Source organism: Gobio gobio, assembly GCF_949357685.1.
Source record: "Gobio gobio genome assembly, chromosome: 22".
Taxonomy (NCBI): Eukaryota; Metazoa; Chordata; class Actinopteri; order Cypriniformes; family Gobionidae; genus Gobio; species Gobio gobio.
Genome location: NC_137118.1, coordinates 27,058,986 through 27,077,152, shown reverse-complemented (window position 1 = coordinate 27,077,152; position 18,167 = coordinate 27,058,986). Strand labels below are relative to the sequence as shown.

The 18,167-nt window shown below is 37.0% G+C and overlaps 1 protein-coding gene across 16 annotated transcripts in view; it reads left to right on the top strand.

Moving 5' to 3' along the window:
• Positions 1 to 18,167, top strand: part of ppip5k2 (diphosphoinositol pentakisphosphate kinase 2) — an 83,232-nt gene that overhangs the window by 22,479 nt on the left and 42,586 nt on the right. For all 16 annotated transcript variants that reach the window (XM_079805306.1, XM_079805315.1, XM_079805305.1 and 13 more), the window contains 4 exons: positions 2,341 to 2,610; positions 10,161 to 10,356; positions 14,522 to 14,612; positions 16,775 to 16,860. In XM_079805306.1, the coding sequence (XP_079661432.1) occupies positions 2,446 to 2,610; positions 10,161 to 10,356; positions 14,522 to 14,612; positions 16,775 to 16,860 (538 nt within the window). In that variant the 5' untranslated portion in view covers positions 2,341 to 2,445. The remainder of the gene's footprint in view (positions 1 to 2,340; positions 2,611 to 10,160; positions 10,357 to 14,521; positions 14,613 to 16,774; positions 16,861 to 18,167) is intronic.

Genomic DNA, 18,167 nt, shown 5'->3' with positions numbered 1-18,167 from the left:
TTGTACTTGTACACGGTATCGCAATGTTTGCAGTGATGAACTTCACCACACAGTGAAATAAATGTAATTGCTTCAAGACTCACACTACGGAACAACCTGCATTAAATAAAAAAAAAAATGCATTAGATTAATCGATAAAAAATTAACGTGATCGACTAAATTCTTAACGATCAATTATCGATCGTCGATTAATCATGCCCATCCCTAGTAGCAAGCCTAGAGTCTCATCTCCCAACCCTCAACCTGACGAGTCAGTTTAAATACATGGGTGTATTGCAACGATTGGTTAAATAAGTTGCCAATTTCATTCGTCATTACTGCAAATAGGTAATTCGGATACATGCAATGACTATCTATTATGACATGTTGGCATTTTTATCTTTATGTACACAATAATAATCTTTTACATTGTAATCCTTTTATTTTTAATATTTGGCATGTTTGTGTGCTGCTGCGCATCCCTGTGTGTGTAATAAGCAGAGTGTCCCTTACGAAAAATAACCATGGTTTTATTATAGTAAAAGTGTAGTAACCATGTTTTTTTGGCTAATTGATTACCATTTATATAACCAGAGTTTTACCACAAATACCATGGTAAACTATGGTTAGAGTAGCAAAACCATGGTTAATTTGTGGTTACCATGGTTTAACTACAATAACCATGGTTTTTTGGTATTATTTGTAGTAAAACCATGGTTCATTTTCGTAAGGGGTACACGCGTTGTGCACCCGCGTTGTGCACCCGCCTATAGGAACACATTACTAACACGCCCTTTAAATAACAAAAAAATTTACTTTAGACCAGGTTTTTGTTGGTCAATGGCGCAGTCGTTTTCAGTTGCCTTAAAATAGCAACACGCCAACAATGTGCCTGAACACCTCATTTCAGCCCATGGGCGAACAGATGGGCGCTAGTGCATTTGCTATTTAAACAACATAGCGCAGGACGTGAAAATTATAACTGCGTCGGGCTGAAACTAGTACTAATAAACAGACAATATCCTAGTGTAGTGATATGCATAATATGCTAATAAGCAACTAGTTGAACCCTAAAATGGGGTAAATAAAGTTTTACCATCCACACATATAAATATAAGACACATAATAACATTTTAAGAATAAAAATATAAAAAAGTATTTTATTACTATGAAAATCAAAACGACGGTGGGGGCGGTGTCATGGTGGGCAAGTGATAACCTGTGGCTTTGGGAGTGGCCTCGTTGGGCAGCGAAGCAAGTGCATTCCGGGAGTTGTTTGTCTTTCATCCACATGAGACAAAAATACATTTTCTGTCTTTTCTCAGTCTAGAAGGCACCAAATTCAAAAATAATTTCACATTTCTACTACATAAATGACACAGTTTAAATACACATTCATCTTCCCAGCGCTGAAGTACCCCTTTAATAACTAAATATAATACATAGCCAAAAGTATGAGTATTGTGAAAATTAAACTAAACTAAAATATTCATACAGAAATCAGTTATTTTAAAGTGCCCCTATTATGGTTTTTCAAATATTCCCTTTCATGCAGTGTGTAATGTAGCTGTTTGTGAATGTAAACGTTCTGCAAAGTTGTAAAGCCTAAAGTGCACAATTAATAAAGTTATTGTCTCCCAAAAGAAAGAATCGACTCTGAACCGCCTAAATGTTTGTAATTCGAATCTCACTGCGTGGCGGTTCTACGTCACTAGAAAATATATTTTCGAATCTCACTGCGTGGCGGTTCTACGTCACTAGAAAATATATTTGCATAATGCCCGCCCATGTTGTGCATTAAGTTGTTCCCGTCCTTCAACGTGGGATTTTACTGACGACTGCTTCTCAAATCTCTGAGTTCAACAAGGGATTTGCATCATCTTTACTGTCTTTATAGTGTGTTCAATCGTACAGTTATGGTAATGAGTGTTTAGCTTCCGACGTGCGCTGTACACGGTAGACCAATCACAACAGACTGGGCCGTCTGGCCAATCAAAGCAAAGTAGGCTCGCGGAAAGGAGGGATTTAGAGAGACTGATTCATCCATCGAGCCGTTTGAGAATCATTGAACACTGTGGTGATGTGTAATGTATATTATGAGAATATACAACCTCCAAATGAGACCTCCAAAACAAAATTAGGCGGCTTGAAAATAGCATATTATGGGCACTTTAAATTGTAAGAATTTCACAGTATTTTTTAAAATATTTTTCTGTACACACAGTTCAGTCATTTACGGGAGTGACAACCAAATTAACTCCCAAAAAATGCAGGTAGTCTAACTTTACAGTGTTTACGTGGCCTTTGAGAAACATTTAAAAACTGACCATGAAAATGCATTTTTTTTGTGCTTTGTTAAAGCGAGACGGTGAAGATGAGTGGCTGTGAGGAGCAGGACGAGGGCTGTGAGGCTGGACCTTCATTTAACCCTCTGCTGTGAGAGACTGACAGCTGTCTTTAGTGAACATGTCTGTGCACGAGGACTTAGATCACCCTCGCTTCTTTGTGGGAGCTGATGACGGAGAGGGAGATGAACTGCTCGATCCAGGCAGAGTGCTTGGTTATGATTGCCTGTACGAAAACGTGGAAGAAGAGGATGAAGAACAAGATGATGATGCAGAATATGATTCGGTATGTGAGATCCTAAAGCCTTTTGCCTTGCTTGCCCTAAGGGCACTAAATGTGTCTTCAGATTCTTGGCCCACTGGATGATTAATGGAAAGTATTGTTTTCCAGATTAAGTAGAGAAGAAATTCTCTGGTTGCAAGAAAAGATACTAAAACCAATACTGGCACAAGTCTACAAAATGCTAATTAGTCTACAGTTAAAGGAGAGTGCTTACAGGCCTTAACAAGCTGCTGGACTAATAATATGAGAAGGATTGAAAGAAAATATGGCCCCAACAAGAGAGTCAATTGAAACAATAGCCCTGTTCTGAACTCAATGCTCATGTGGTCAGTCACATGATTGTCTGCTGTAAATAAAATGTCATATGCTTGGAATAATAAGAATAAATTCATATTTATTTTAATAATAGGAAAATAATATCCTTTTTGTTATTTGATTTGAATGTCAAATTCTATTTATTGAATTTTATATTTAAATATCCTGTTTAATAATAAGAAGGTAGCAGCTCTATAGTTAAATTGTGGAAATGAGCGGAAATAAGTTAATATAGCCTCTTATTTACATGAAGTAAACATAAAGGTGCTTGGTTTATATTTTTTATGTATATAGCTGCCATTTCAAATGTTTACGTGCTTTTCTTCTCTTTTGAGCGGGGATAAAATATTGTTCTTGTAAATACTTTCCAGCATTTTAGTAATAAAAGTGTGGGCAAGATCTATAAAATGCAAGTTACAGCTAAGCAAGTCTAAATTACAGCTAAGCGTAACAGTTATCGTACGATTAATCTCTTCTTGTAAACTCAGTGATGTGGATTCAGACGCAATTAATTAATTGCAGGATGTTGTTGTTTGTCAAAAAACAGGTGGTAATTCGGCCAGGGATTTGTACGCAGGTGGTGGGAGAAAAACACTGACATTCTGGATTTAGACGGCAATAAAATCACAGACTAGCCCCTGTAAAAGATGAAGATACCTTATGACCCCATGAGAAACAATTACCGTCCAAATAGGGCTAAAAGCAATCGGAGGCTGCATTCGAAGCCATTGTCACAGTGGCGCAAAGAAGGCTGTCCCAGTTCGTAGGCTTCTTTTATTGCGGCCTACAATGCGTCTTTTGTTTTCTGGGCAGCAAAGAATAGAACGAGTGGATCCTTCACAACCTAGGCTATACCAAGATTCATTGCGTGCTTGTGACGACTGGATTTAAAAAAAATAAAATGCCGGATTACACTTTAAAATGAAAATATGCGATTTTATAGATAGTTTATACTCTTTATTATGTACATGTGGACATATTTAGACAGTTTGTGAACCCTGTTTTGTTTTCACAGTAGAATATAACTTTCAAAAAAAGTCCATTACAAACGTTACCGCCACTCATCAACAGCAGCTGTCACAGTTGCTAGGTGACAAGAACAGTCCTCTGTAGGCTATATTGTGCCCCTCACGGACAACTGCCGCGCACACACGCATAACAAAACGTAAAGTCCAGGCCTGGTCCTATCTCGTCCTTCACTGGTATCGCTCGTCCTTAAATGCCTCGGTGTGCCTCACAGGAGACGCTCATTCTCAATCACGCACCGGTCTCGCTCACTCCTCCCACGTCTCTCACTCGCCAATCTCGCCACAGACGTCAAAGCATCAGGATAGAAAACTCAAAGCCTTGGTTTAAAAAAGTTTAGTTAAAAAAAAAAAAAACTGTGGAAACCAGTCAATGGGTTCATAAATTCAGAGTAACTTGCACATGAAGTAGATCTCCCGAAAAATCCTCTGGATTCACAAACACTGAAACTTCAGATTTGATAGTTAAATGTGTGTGTGTTAATTAATTCCAATTATTCGTCATTAGAGCGTGTTTTCTCCTTCACATTAGTATAATCCCCACACATACTTGAACTACTTGTACATGAGGCTGTGGGTTCTCCTTCTCAGGTTTGACTCCAGTATTTTGCATAAATGCAAAAGAGATTATTTGGCCATATGCAATATACAAATTGTTCAAATGTTTTCCTAACCATTTAGTTTGTTTGGGAGCAAGAGTACTGTAAGGCTTGAAGCTTAAACAACAAAAAGCAGATGAAGGAGGATGTGCACAATCAATTATTTATCTGACTTTTACTTTTACTTATACTTTTTTAAGAAAAAAAGTAAAAATACTTTACTATTTTATTTACAGTCAAAAAGTACTTATTTTTTGGAGATCACTTCATTCTATTTTCCCTTGCTATTACCAAACCAATTGAATTGCGCTGATGCCCAGTTTAATTTAAATGTTGTTTATTCTGCCAATGAGATCAGCTTCTGCTTAAAGGAACACTCCACTTTTTTGAAAATAGGCTCATTTTCCAACTCCCCTGGAATTAAACAGTAGAGTTTTCCGTTTTCTAATCCATTCAGCCAATCTCCGGGTCTGGCAGTAGCACTTTTAGCATAGCTTAGCATAGATCATTGAATCTGATTAGACCGTTAGCATCTCGCTCCAAAATTATCTAATAGTTATTTTATATTAATATTTTTTCTATTTAAAACTTTACTCTTCTGTAGTTACATCGTGTACCAAGACCGACGGAAAATGAAAAGTTGTGATTTTCTTGGCCGATATGGCTAGGAACTATACTCTCATTCCTACGTAATAATTAGGGAACCCGTACCATGGGTGCAGCGGCGCAATGATATTACGCAGCACGGGAAAATAGTCCCCTGCACGCCCTCTGTGCAAGCAGGTTGTCACGTTGGTTATGTTTACGGAAGTTCAGGCGCTGCATAATATCATTGCGGCTCCTGCACCCATGGTATGGATTATTACGCAGAGTACCGGTATAGTTCCTAGCCATATCGGCCTAGAAAATCGTAATTTTTCACTTAGTACACAATGTAACTACAGAAGAGTCAAGTTTAAAATAGGAAAAATATATATAAGCTATGCTAAAAGTGTTACTGCCAGAACCAGAGATTGGCTGAATGGATTCGAAAACTGTAAAACTCAACTGTTTAACTCTACAGGGTCCCCGCGGGATATTAAAAAGTCTTAAATGTCTTTAAATTCAAAATCAAAATTTTAAGGCCTTAAAAGTCTTAAATTCGCTGAAGTATTGACTTCTAGGTCTTAAATAATTTTAAACGGGTCTTAATTTTCTATTTTTTAAAGTCCATGTAACGCAACTCCATTGCTCATTGAAATGCTCCTGCGATGTTTTAGAGAGAGAGAGAGTGTGTGTGTGTGTGTGTTGTTAGTTCGTTTTTTCGCTAGTGAGAGACCAACATGCATCTTATATAGCAGCCAATCAGCTTTCATGTTATTGGCGCGGGTCTCTTTCGGATTGTACCACAGACACATCAGACGGATTTTATTCTTCAGCTTCAGTTCTCCAGTTCTTCCAGTTCACGCGATCGTGATAGCAAAGGCGAATCTTTCTCACCTGCCATCTCGTATAATGACCAAATAAAAGTTTGATATGCCCGATAGCACTAAACAAAGAGTTTAAAAAGCGACGAAAACCCCGAACTCATTCGCTACTGACACACGGACTGATGTCAGACTGGCCGCGGATTCTGCATGCGTTTGCCGCGTGTCAGCGCTCGCGCGAGTGTACCGAATCTAGGCTAATTCATAGATATCCATATCTATGGGCTCATTACTGTAGGTCTTAAAGTGAAAGCAACCCAATATAGCCTAGCCTATACCCCCCCTCCTGCCTGTGTCGTTAGTATTAATCAAACAACAACAACGGGGAAAAACAAACAGTAGCCTACCTAAACTTAAAGCACTGTTTGTATCTGTATATTTAAGTTGTATTTATTTGTCCTATTGTCAAACAAGATTCATGCATTTTGTTTGTTTTATTGCCATGTGTGACTATTGTGCATCTAATATAATGATATGGTAAATGTGGCATCCTAATTATGAAAAAAAAAAAACATGCACATTTCTGAAAATGACCATCACAAAATCAGTAATTTTGATCTCACAAAAAATGTGTATACATACCAGGGCTCTGAACCGGTTCAAGGAACGAAAACGAAAACCGGAAACGAACGAAAGTTTAAGAGGAACAGAAACGAAAACGAAATCAAAATCAATTTGAATCGTTCTGAACAGAAACGTTAATTTGAAATTACCATTAACCGGTTAATAACGTTATTTTATCGTTCTTTTAAAAATTTTAATTTGGCAGTGACCAATCATGAATTGAGTAGTACGGCATGTGACGTTGACGGATCAAGCGTGAGTGAAATGCCCGCGCACCATCATCAATGAATCTACCGGTTACGCAAGTCAGTGTAGAGCGCGCATTTTCATGCCTCAAGTACATTTCTTTCCCCACTGAGGTCTACAATGAAAGCGCAGGTATTGGAGGACATTCTTTTTGAACGTTTAAATAAGCAGTACGGACTTTAAGCTCAAATAGACTGATTTAGGCTAGTTTATGGATTCCGTTTAAGCCTATCCAAGTAGGTTACTAGCATCTATCAAACATTTTTCCTATAGTCTTTCAGATTGCCAATACAGGACAGGTCAATGTTTTCTATAGACGGTTGATGCTTCGTATTAAATGGTATGTTATATTGCATTAAATGATCGAGCTTTATTAGCTGACTGAATTTGATTATGTGATGCAAGGACGTGTTGCGCAGTGTTTGCTTTGAAGTTAGCAGTTGACGGTGCATTAAAAGAGCAATGGTTATCCAGTTTATTTATTCTTTATTCATGCAATTTTTAAAACCAGTCGTGTTGAAAAAAAGTTATGTACAAAGAATGTTATCACTCTTCTGAAAAGAATTAGGCATAAGAGGGCCACTTTCGATTGTCTAACGCTCCATTAAAACAGGTCCGCTGTTTATGCTTTGTAATTAATGCATGTATTTCTGTTGTGGTTTTAAAAATGTTATGAAATAAATATTCAAGTTTAATTACCATGCGTTATATTATTATTGAGTGAAAAATAAGTCTATTTATACATATTTGTTTAAAGTATAGGCTAAATTAAAATAACGTTATTAACCGGTATTTTTTCAAATCAAACCGTTTTCGGAACAGTAATGTTTATTGAGGAACGCAAAAACGGAAACGCTATAATATCGATTCTGCTCGGAGTGAACCGATTGATATTTTTTTCCGTTTTTAAAGGGTTAGTTCACCCAAAAATGAAAATTCTGTCATTAATTACTCACCCTCATGTCGTTGGACACCCGTAAGACCTCCGTTCATATTCGGAACACAAATGAAGATATTTTAGTTGAAAGCTGATGGCTGAGAAAGGCTTCAGACAGGCCTCCATTTGCATTCAGTACATTGATACTTCCAAGATCCATAAAAGGCACTTAAAACGTTGTTACAAAGTCCATTTCACCACCGCAAAAAAAAATCATAATAACACCTTTATCCAACTTGTTCTCGACTTCCGTGTATGCCTCCACGACGCAAAAGTTTGAGAACGGTTCGATTTTTAAAATGTGTTTTAAAGAAGTCTCCTGCTCACCAAGGCTGCATTTATTTGATCCAAAATACAGCAAAAACAGTATTATTGTGAATATGTTATTTAATTTTTATTTTTTTCATTTAAATAACTATATTTCAATATATATCTTAAATAGAATTTATTTCTGTGATTCAAAGCTGAATTTTCAGCATCATTGCTCCAGACTTTAGAGTCACATAATCCTTCAGAAATCTTTTTTTTTTTTTACTTTTTTTTTATCCATCAAAGAATCCAAAAAAAATGTTTTACACAACTGTGTTCAACACTGATAATAATCATAAATGTTTGTTGATCATCAGATCCTCATATGAGAATGATTAGTGATTTAGTGAAGGATCATGTGACACTGAAGACCGGAGTAATGATGATAAATTCAGCTTTGATCACAGGAATAAATGACACTTTACTATATATTCACATAGAAAACGGTCACAACAGAACTGTCACAATATTACAGCTTTTTGTATTTTTAATAACATAAATGCAGCATTGGTGAGCAGAATGTAAAAACATTAAAAAAATCTTACCGTTCTCAGACTTAAGACCGGTAGTGTGTTTGTATATTAATCCTGGTGGGATTGAGCTATGAGGAAGTGCAAGATTACTAATACTTTGTTCAATTTGAATAAATTAATTTGATTCTGCATTTCCTTTTGTACGTTTTTTTTTTAATTGTGTGATATAGGTCTTAAATTTAATTCATAATGGTCTTGAAAAGGTCTTAAAAAGTCTTAAATTTGACTTGGTGAAACCTGCAGATACCCTGCTCTAGGAATAGGCCTATTTTCAAAAAAAGTGAAGTGTTCCTTTAAGTTAAATCCGGGGTTTTACAACTTTGAGTAGCATGTTGCATACTGGCATTAGGTAGTACTCTTATAGTTTGATAATTAAATACAATGAAATAAAAACAGTTATAAAGCAGGATATAACCTTGTATGTGGTTCATTCACTTCATGTTTTTAGAGATTAAAAGCTTAAACAAGAATCTCTATAGTTTTCATTCTTGCAGCTACTTTTACTTTTTTAATACTCAAGTACAATTTTAATATGGTACTTTTTTACTTTTACTCAAGTATGATTCTGGCCAGATACTTGTACTTTCACTCGAGTAACATTTTTGAGTACTTTTTACACCTCTGAGTATAATTAATTTGACTCCTTTAAAGTTGGTGTTATTCTTTAACTTCTTATTCTTTAAAGGTAAAAGTCTTTCTTAGAACTGATAGGAAATCCTAATCCGAGCATTTAGATAAAAGTTATAGTCACTGTTGCCTTCAACATTATCAGTAGTAAAGGCCAACTGACAGGGAACCAAAGACCATAAACCTAAAGGCAAATAGGTGGTGATCTAGAGAGGGAAGCATTAAGCAATGGTTTCTACATTGTACATTGGGATACTTTAATATCTCTATTAAGCTCATCAGAATTCTATTGAGTTTGTAAAATGAGATTAAACATTAGTTACATGTTAGAACCAAGCGGCAACCTCCCGCAGTTTCTCTTGAAGCCATACGGAAGCGACATATACTGCAATTCATCGACTGGCCGCTAGGGACAGGCTCCTGAAGGGAGCAGAAATGTTAATATTTGAAACACAAAAATAATGATACCATCCTGAAAAGCTGATCTGCTGTTTAAGAAAGTCCATGCCACAAAGAATTCATGTTTTCATAGGAGGAGCTAAACTAAAGTACTCATTTTAGTTGTATTTTTGATGATTGTGTAATTTTTTTCCCCATCAACATCAAGTGATTTTTTTTCCTCTATTTGATCTGAAAAACAATGTCATTGATTAAAATAATGTAATTAGTTATGTTTCATACAGCTAGATTGTTCAGCTATTAATATTGTTTTTGGTCATATTTGTGATTTGTTGAATTTTTGAATTTTTGTGGTGATTCCAGTTATTTCAGTATATTTATATAATTTTTGTATTGAACACTTTAATTTCAAAAGTGTATAGAGCAACATTTTCTAGAATAAGATCCCTTTAATGTTTCTAGTTTTAGTAGGTATGCCAAAATTGATCTTCTACTTTAAGCATAATTTGAGATGCATGTGTTCTTATCTGCAGCCCCCAGAGAGACAGATCGTGGTGGGTATCTGTGCCATGTCTAAGAAGTCAAAGTCCAAGCCTATGAAGGAGATCTTGGAGAGACTGTGTTTGTTCAAATACATCACTGTGGTTACGTTTGAAGAGGAAGTCATTCTGAATGAGCCGGTGGAAAACTGGCCACTCTGTGATTGTCTCATCTCTTTCCATTCCAAAGGTTTGTGGCATCATGTCAGTTTTTGGTGTAAGGCCACCAAAGGGCCACCAAAATGCTGTTGTCTTGTAAATGAACAGCTCTAACTCATTAAAAGTTTTCAGTTGAAAACAGTATTGTGTAAATGGCCCCTAAAATTAATAACTAATGATTTTTACAACGAAAATTAATCAACGCCAAACTTACTTAACAATGACTTTCTTCTAGATCTGCTGTACAGCCAAAACAATCTTTGTTGCATTAATTTCCTGTTATCCTGTAACGCTGCTTTAAAATAATCTGTATTGTTAAAAGTATATACCAATATGCTATATAAATAAAGGTGACTTGACTTGACATCGGTTTATTAGTCACATTTTATTTTTCCGTTCAGAAATTATGTAAATTACTGGTAATTAAATAAAAAAAGGTTCACTAACATTATAAACACTATAAACATATATTTTATTTCCCCTCACTCTACAACAAGTCGTTTTAAATTCAACAGTATTCAGAACAGGAATGCAAATTGTAAGTATAAAACTTTATAAAGTATAAAACAGACATAAATTATTATAGTGGCATTTATTATTAAACGTCAAGCCTAAACAAATTTATTTAAAGCAAAACTGAAACTACCAGAGTGTGGGAAATTTCCTCTGCAAATAAACCTTGGATTTGAAAAATCTAAACCTGTGTTTTGTGTGCTTGACTGTAATTGCGTTATATAAGTCACATTGGAATATACACCGATCAGGCATAACATTATGATTGTGTTGGTCCCGTTTTGCTGCCAAAACAGCCCTGACCCGTCGAGGCATGGACTCCATTAGACCCCCGAAGTTGTGCTGTGGTATCTGGCACCAAGATGTTAGCAGCAGAACCTTTAAGTTCTGTAAGTTACGAGGTTGGTCCTCCCTTGTTTGTTCAGCACATCCCATAGATGCTCGATTGGATTTATATCTGGGGAATAAGGAGACCAAGTCAACACCTCAAACTCGTTGTTGTGCTCCTCAAACCATTCCTGAACTATTTTTTCTTTGTGGCGGGGCGGCACCTTTCCATAAAAGGGTGTACATTAGGGATGTGACGGTGAGGAAATTTTCCCACCGGTTAATTGACGTGTGACAACACCGATAAAACCGGTATCACCGGCAGGGTTTTTTCAAATCGCTAATTTTAAACCAAAAGTAAAATGTGCATTCATAACAGAGCGGTGCGGAGCAAAGCGTGTATTTTCAATGAATTTCTATGAAAGTTAAGCGTCCGTAGGCATGAACTGAAAGCCTGCGCCTGCAGCCAGATTATTTTGATAGCGACTGGTGCTGAAATGGATCTGTCATGATAAGGGAGGCCAGCTAGTGACAGCTGTGCAGGTAGATCTCACTGCTGTGACTGTAACAGTGACTGACGCTTAGAGGTCGCAGCCTTTAGCCTCCTTGTTAGAGCGTACGACTCCCATGCGGAAAGATCCGGGTTCACGCACCACTTGGAACGGGCGGTACGAACCGGAGAGATTACAATTACAATAGTTGCTCATCATCAATTTATCTTGAGTGATTTTGCCTTCAAAAAATGTACGAGAACGTTTTTGCAGCAATGTGTTTATTTTGGGATGAATTGAAAGCTTTTAATTTGAAAAGTTCTGAAAGACATTCAAAACTGTGGAATGGATCGCTAGATACGCCTCTAAAATAGCCCTCATGAAATGTGTGGGATGATAAGACAAACTGTGAACCATTGAAACGTTTGCTTATAACGCAGGGACTCAACACCAACACGTGAACAATAACAACTCAAATTCAGCTTCCTTTTTATCCAAAATATTGATAAGATAACCAGCAAAAAAAGGTGCCATGCTTCGTCTCGTGGCGCCGTCTGATATTATATTCTTTACAAACAGCAACAACTTTGTTGCAGATAAGACACACCGGCTTTGCGTTCACAAAACCAGGTAGGACAAACGCATAGTTGTCTTTCCATTCTTCTTTGTATGCCCTATTTTCGCTGTCGACTATCCTCTTTAGACTCTTTGATAGTACCATTTTCTCTCACCGGCTAGCCTAAATGTTAACATCACTGCACACAACGTAATCACGTACCTCCAGCAGGCTAACAATAAAAAAAAAAATTAAGTTTAGTGCGTGAGGATGCCTAGGAATAATTATGAGTGTGAAAGTAAGCTACATCAAATAATTATTACAATAAGTTAGGCCCCATTGTGTAACAAGCAAATTAAAATACACATTTATTATTCACAATATGGAAAGAGGAAATAAAACCTAGTTTGTTAAGAGCATAACTCAAACATGTTATGTATATTGAAGTCCTCTTTTATTTGTTTTATTTGTATCCATTCCGCATCTCCCACATATGCGTGTTTTAGCAAGGCGGTCTGTGTTGCAAGTTGGTGAATGAAGATACTTAGGTTACGTGACACTACTGCTTTATTAATTTATCAAATTTTTTTAACAGCTCACTACCAGTTACAAAAGACACTGTGACAGGATGTCAACAGGCAATTCTTGTTGCATTTTTCATCAATTAATTTCTTAAATTATCCCTTGATTATCCCATTTTCTGGCCCACCATCTAGTGGCAACATTTTTTTTTTGGCCCGATGGAAAATTTACTTGCCGACCCCTGCAGTACAATGACAAACTCACTTAGAATAGGCGCTTTTACATTTAGTTTTGGAACCAAATCTTCCGCGATCGTCTGGTCTATCAGCTCCTCACTCTCTAATGAATGAAATCTGACTCCTGCTGTGTTTGTGCTGTGACTCTCGTTCGGCTCACACAGTATTGAGCAGACACGTTCAGTTTTTAATTGTAGTGTCTGTTCTCTAACTGAACTAAATTATTTTTTACTATAAAAAACAAAACGACGGTGGGGGCGGTGCTGCAGAGGGCAAGTGATGTAACCAACACGACTTTCGCATCAAGCCTAGTGTACATGGTCTGCACCAATGCTAAGTTGGTGGTGCGTGTCAAAGTAATATCCACATGGATGGCAGGACCCAAGGTTTCACAGCAGAACATTGCCTAAAGCATCACACTGCCTCCGCCAGCTTGCCTTCTTCCCATAGTGCATCCTGGTGCCATGTGTTCCCCAGGTAAGCGACGCACACACACCCGGCCATCCTTGTGATGTAAAAGAATCGTGATTCTTCAGACCAGGCCATCATCTTCCATTTCACCGTGGTCCAGTTCTGATGCTCACGTGCCCACTGTTGGCACTTTCGGCAGTGGACAGGGGTCAGCATGGGCACCCTGACTGGTCTGCAGCTATGCAGCCCCATACACAACAAACTGCGACGCACTGTGTATTCTGACACCTTTCTATCAGAACCAGCATTAACTTCTTGAGCAATTTGAGCTACAGTAGCTCGTCTGTTTGATCGGACCACACGGGCAGCCTTCACTCCCCACATACATCAGTGAGCCCTGGCCGCCCATGACCCTGTCGCCAGTTCCTTCCTTGGACCACTTTACTTCCTTGGACCACTTTTGATAGATACTGAGCACTGCAGACTGGGAACACCCCACAAGAGCTGCAGTTTTGGAGATGCTCTGACCCAGTCGTCTAGCCATCACAATTTGGCCCTTGTCAAATTTTTTTGCTGCTTTTTTGCATTTTTCCTGCTTCTAACACATCAACTTTGAGGACACATTGTTCACTTGCTGCCTAATATATCCCACCCACTAACAGGTGCTGTGATGAAGAGATAATCAGTGTTATTCACTTCACCTGTCAGTGCTCATAATGTTATGCCTGATTAGTATAAGTCTCAGTACATGTCAGATGATAACAAAACGCAACTTTTATTCTGGAAAATACTGTATCTAATTACTTTAAGTACAACATGTGTAATGGATTGCATTTTAAATACCTTTTATCAGCTTACAGTTACTGACTTTAAGGTGTGCACATATTTGCAAAATAAAATAAATTAAGTTTATGTAGAATGTTAATTATGCTCATTTATATCATGGTCAGTCTGAACATTCTCTTCTGATTGGCTGGATGGTGTGTGTTAAAACCATTGAATGCACAGGTAGTTCCAGTCAGTTACTGTATTGAGAGCAAGAAAATGTGGAAATATGTTAATTCCCCTTGATATGATCCCTTCACTTATCAGAAGAGTGACCCCATATTTTTGTTCATTGTTTATTGTCTGCTTTTAAAGGATTCCCTCTGGATAAGGCCGTGGCTTATGAGAAGCTGAGGAATCCATTTGTCATCAATGATCTGGATCTTCAGTACTTTATTCAGGACAGGTGTGCTTCATGACCGCCATCAGAACATCTGTGATGGTGATGTATAGTGAACCGTGTTCAGGGGAAAACACCATGCAGTTGTTATTATTCATGAAATGAATATGTACAATTACACTGAAATTATAACGGTGGAAAGGATTTTAAAATGTTTATTTTAGTAAATTGCATTGTTTGAGCACATGTGCTCCAGTAAAAATAGATATAGCCAGCCTTCATGGTTTTAAAACTGGAAAAACTTTCACTTTCTATATATGATAGATGGGTAGTTTGGTAGTGAGAGAGGTATTTTTGATGACACAAGTCTCGCTGTGACACTGTTTAGTCTTGTGTTGACTCTTTCAGCAGCTAGCTAATGTAATAAAATTCTTGAATATTAGCCTTGTAACCGGATCAACATAGCAACCTACAGCATGCACACCCGCATTTACCCACAAAATGGTCAGCATTGCAATGACAGTGATGTATGCATTGCATCTCCTAGGCCATCTCCATGACAAATGGCCTCTTATTTGTTTTTAATTTGTTTAATACACAAGATCAGCGGTTTTCAAACTTTATAATGCGAAGGACTCCCAAATATGATGAACCTTTATGAGGGACCCCCTTCCTAAAATCCATTTTTATACATGAAAAAAAATGTAACTAGATAAATATTAAGTGTGACAATATAAATATAACATTGTTTCCCAACTTAAATTGGCCATACTTAATGTTGGATGTATAAACCTGAAGAAGAACATTTTCAATTAAAAATTATTTGTACAAGCAACCTTCACAATAAATGTATGTAAGCAGCTTATGTACTGTGTTAAGAATACTGCCTTACAACCCCAGTGAGCGAGATAAAGGGGACTATGGTGAGAAAAACTCACTAGAAAGATACAAAGCAAACGCACACAATTTTGGCAAGTATGTATGCGGCAAGAAAGGAGAGAAACATTTAAAAATGAAACAGTTAGAATGTTCAGTTGACTTTATCCATTTTTTCTTTGTCTTTTTATTCTCTGTTCTGGGGACCCCTTAGAACCCTCTGGTGGACCCCTGTTTGAAAACCACTGCACAAGATCACTGCTGCCTCATGCCTACGGCAGAATAGCAGCTTTTCTGATATTTGGAACAACGCCACTCTTGGTGGTGTGACTATTGCTAAATAATGAAAATGTATTCACTCTCATGTCATACCAAACCCATTATAAACACAAATTCATATATTTTTTTATGAAACCTGAGAGATTTCTGTTCTGCCATTGAAAGTCTATTCACCCAAAACTTTGACACACCAAAAAGTTCATAAAGACATCATAAAACTAATTCATTTTAATGTAGGCATTTGTTCACACACTATATAAACAGTGATCAGCACACATACATATAGCACATCAAATATGGTAAATGGAAGCTTGTGTTTGTGTTTCAAAGATCAAAGTCTTATTGGTTTAGAATGATATGAGAGTGAGTAAATGATGAAACAATTTAAATTTTTGGGTGAACTATCCCTTTAAATGACAAATGTAGTTTTCAGGAAAACAAATATCACTCGTTAAAGGGATAGTTCACCTAAAAATGAAAATTACCCCATGATTTACTCACCCTCAAGCATCTTAGGTGTATATGACATTCTTCTTTCAGACGAACACAATCAGAGTCATATTAAAAAATATCCTGGCTTTTCCAAGCATTATAATGACAGTGAATAGCAACCCAAAATTTGAAGCCCAAAAAAGTGCATTCATCCATTATAAAAGTAATCCACAAGCGTAACTGTCGTAACTATGATGTCGGATGTAGCGTAAGCGTTTTGAACTGCGAGAGACGTTATACTTTCTGCGTAAGTTGAATACGGAAGGCGGTCTGGTGGAAGGTAAATATTTTACTTTATAACATTTTAAATATGGATATTTTTCTTACACAAACCCATTGATTCACTTCAGAAGGCCTTTATTAACCCCTCGGAGCCGTGTGGAAGCAGTGTTGCTATCAAATATGCGAAACGACAGAAGATTAAAGGGACATTTTAAATTCTTTGAACACTGGTTTTATTTAAGCATATTTAAAGAATTTTGTGCATTGGTGCTGTACTAAACAGATTTTTTTTTTTTTTCAAACAATTAATGTTTTTCCCTCGCAAAATAAAAATGCATATCTTATGTGTTCATGTTTAGGAGAGAGGTGTATCGGATCCTGAAGGCCGAGGGAATACAACTGCCTCGCTTTGCGGTTCTGAACAGAGATCCTGCCAGACCAGAAGGTTTGTTAACTCCCTCAAATCTCACACTGACCTAGTTTGGACTACATAAAATAAGCCTGTGGCACCAGTGAACAGATAATGTGTTCAGATAAGCTACATCACAGTGGTGTGTCCTCTGTTTGGAGTTTGTAATGTGTAAGTGTCATTCCTCTTATTCGGTGCATTTTCATGTCTCTTTTGCTGATTCTTACAAATGAAAGAAAGAAGCAACAGCCTACAATATTTACAGTAATATTAAAATATTTTTTTAAATCTACTGTTTAAAAAAAACGTTTTTTTTTCTTCAGTTTTATTGAAGGAAAATAATGTTTTTGTTTGTAAAAAAATTAAGTTGCGTGCTTCATTGAAGGAAAATTATTCAACATCTGGAATGAGGTTAATAAACTGAATGAACTTGAAACTTGTTTAAAAAGACATTATTAAAACTGCTGGTGAACATGTCATCATAAGCCCTATTCGGACGGTATTAGTTTCTCACATGGACGTCCGTAAAAAATAAATTTGCTTTCCACCTCAGTGATAAAGGCAACGAATGCAACGAAACGCTGCGATTCCGGCCTTCTCTTTCTTTGAGTAGTAGTTTCCTTCGTCCTGAAATCTGACGGTTTGACGCTTAGCGCGCTGATATGATTCATACGTGACGTATTTCAGGGCGGCGCTAAGCGCCACTAGCCAATGAATTGGCGTGATGGTATAAGGGCTTCAGACATTCATCACACCGGAAGTGTTCCCTGTGGCGACGGTTCGCAGCGTTTCATTCCCCTATTCAGGGAACCAAGGTTACATACGTAACCGAGACGTTCCCTATCCCTATCGCAGCGTTGAGTGAACCTATAATAGGGAACTCATGCATTCGGATGACGATTTATTCACAGGAACTTGCTGCTCATGTGGTCTGTCACATGACTACCTGCTGTAAATAAAATGTCATATGCTTGGAATAACCAGATTAAATACATATTTAATTTAATAATAGGAAAATAATATCCAAATTATTATTTTTTTTTTTTTAAATCTCCGTTTATAAAATAAGAAGATATAAACGCATTATAATTAAAATGGTTTTCTGTTGTATTTTATCTCCTCAAAATGATGGATATCTTATTTACATGAGGTAAACATAATGCTGCTTGGTTATTTTAACATATAATAGTTGCCATAATAACGGCCCATTTCAAATGTTTACATGCTTTTCTTCTCTTACTATTTTGAGCATTCCAATTATCGTGAAGCGCAATGGTACGGTGCTCCACAGTGGTCAAAAAGGATATAGAAAGTGAATTTTGAAGTGATTACTTCTTGAAAAC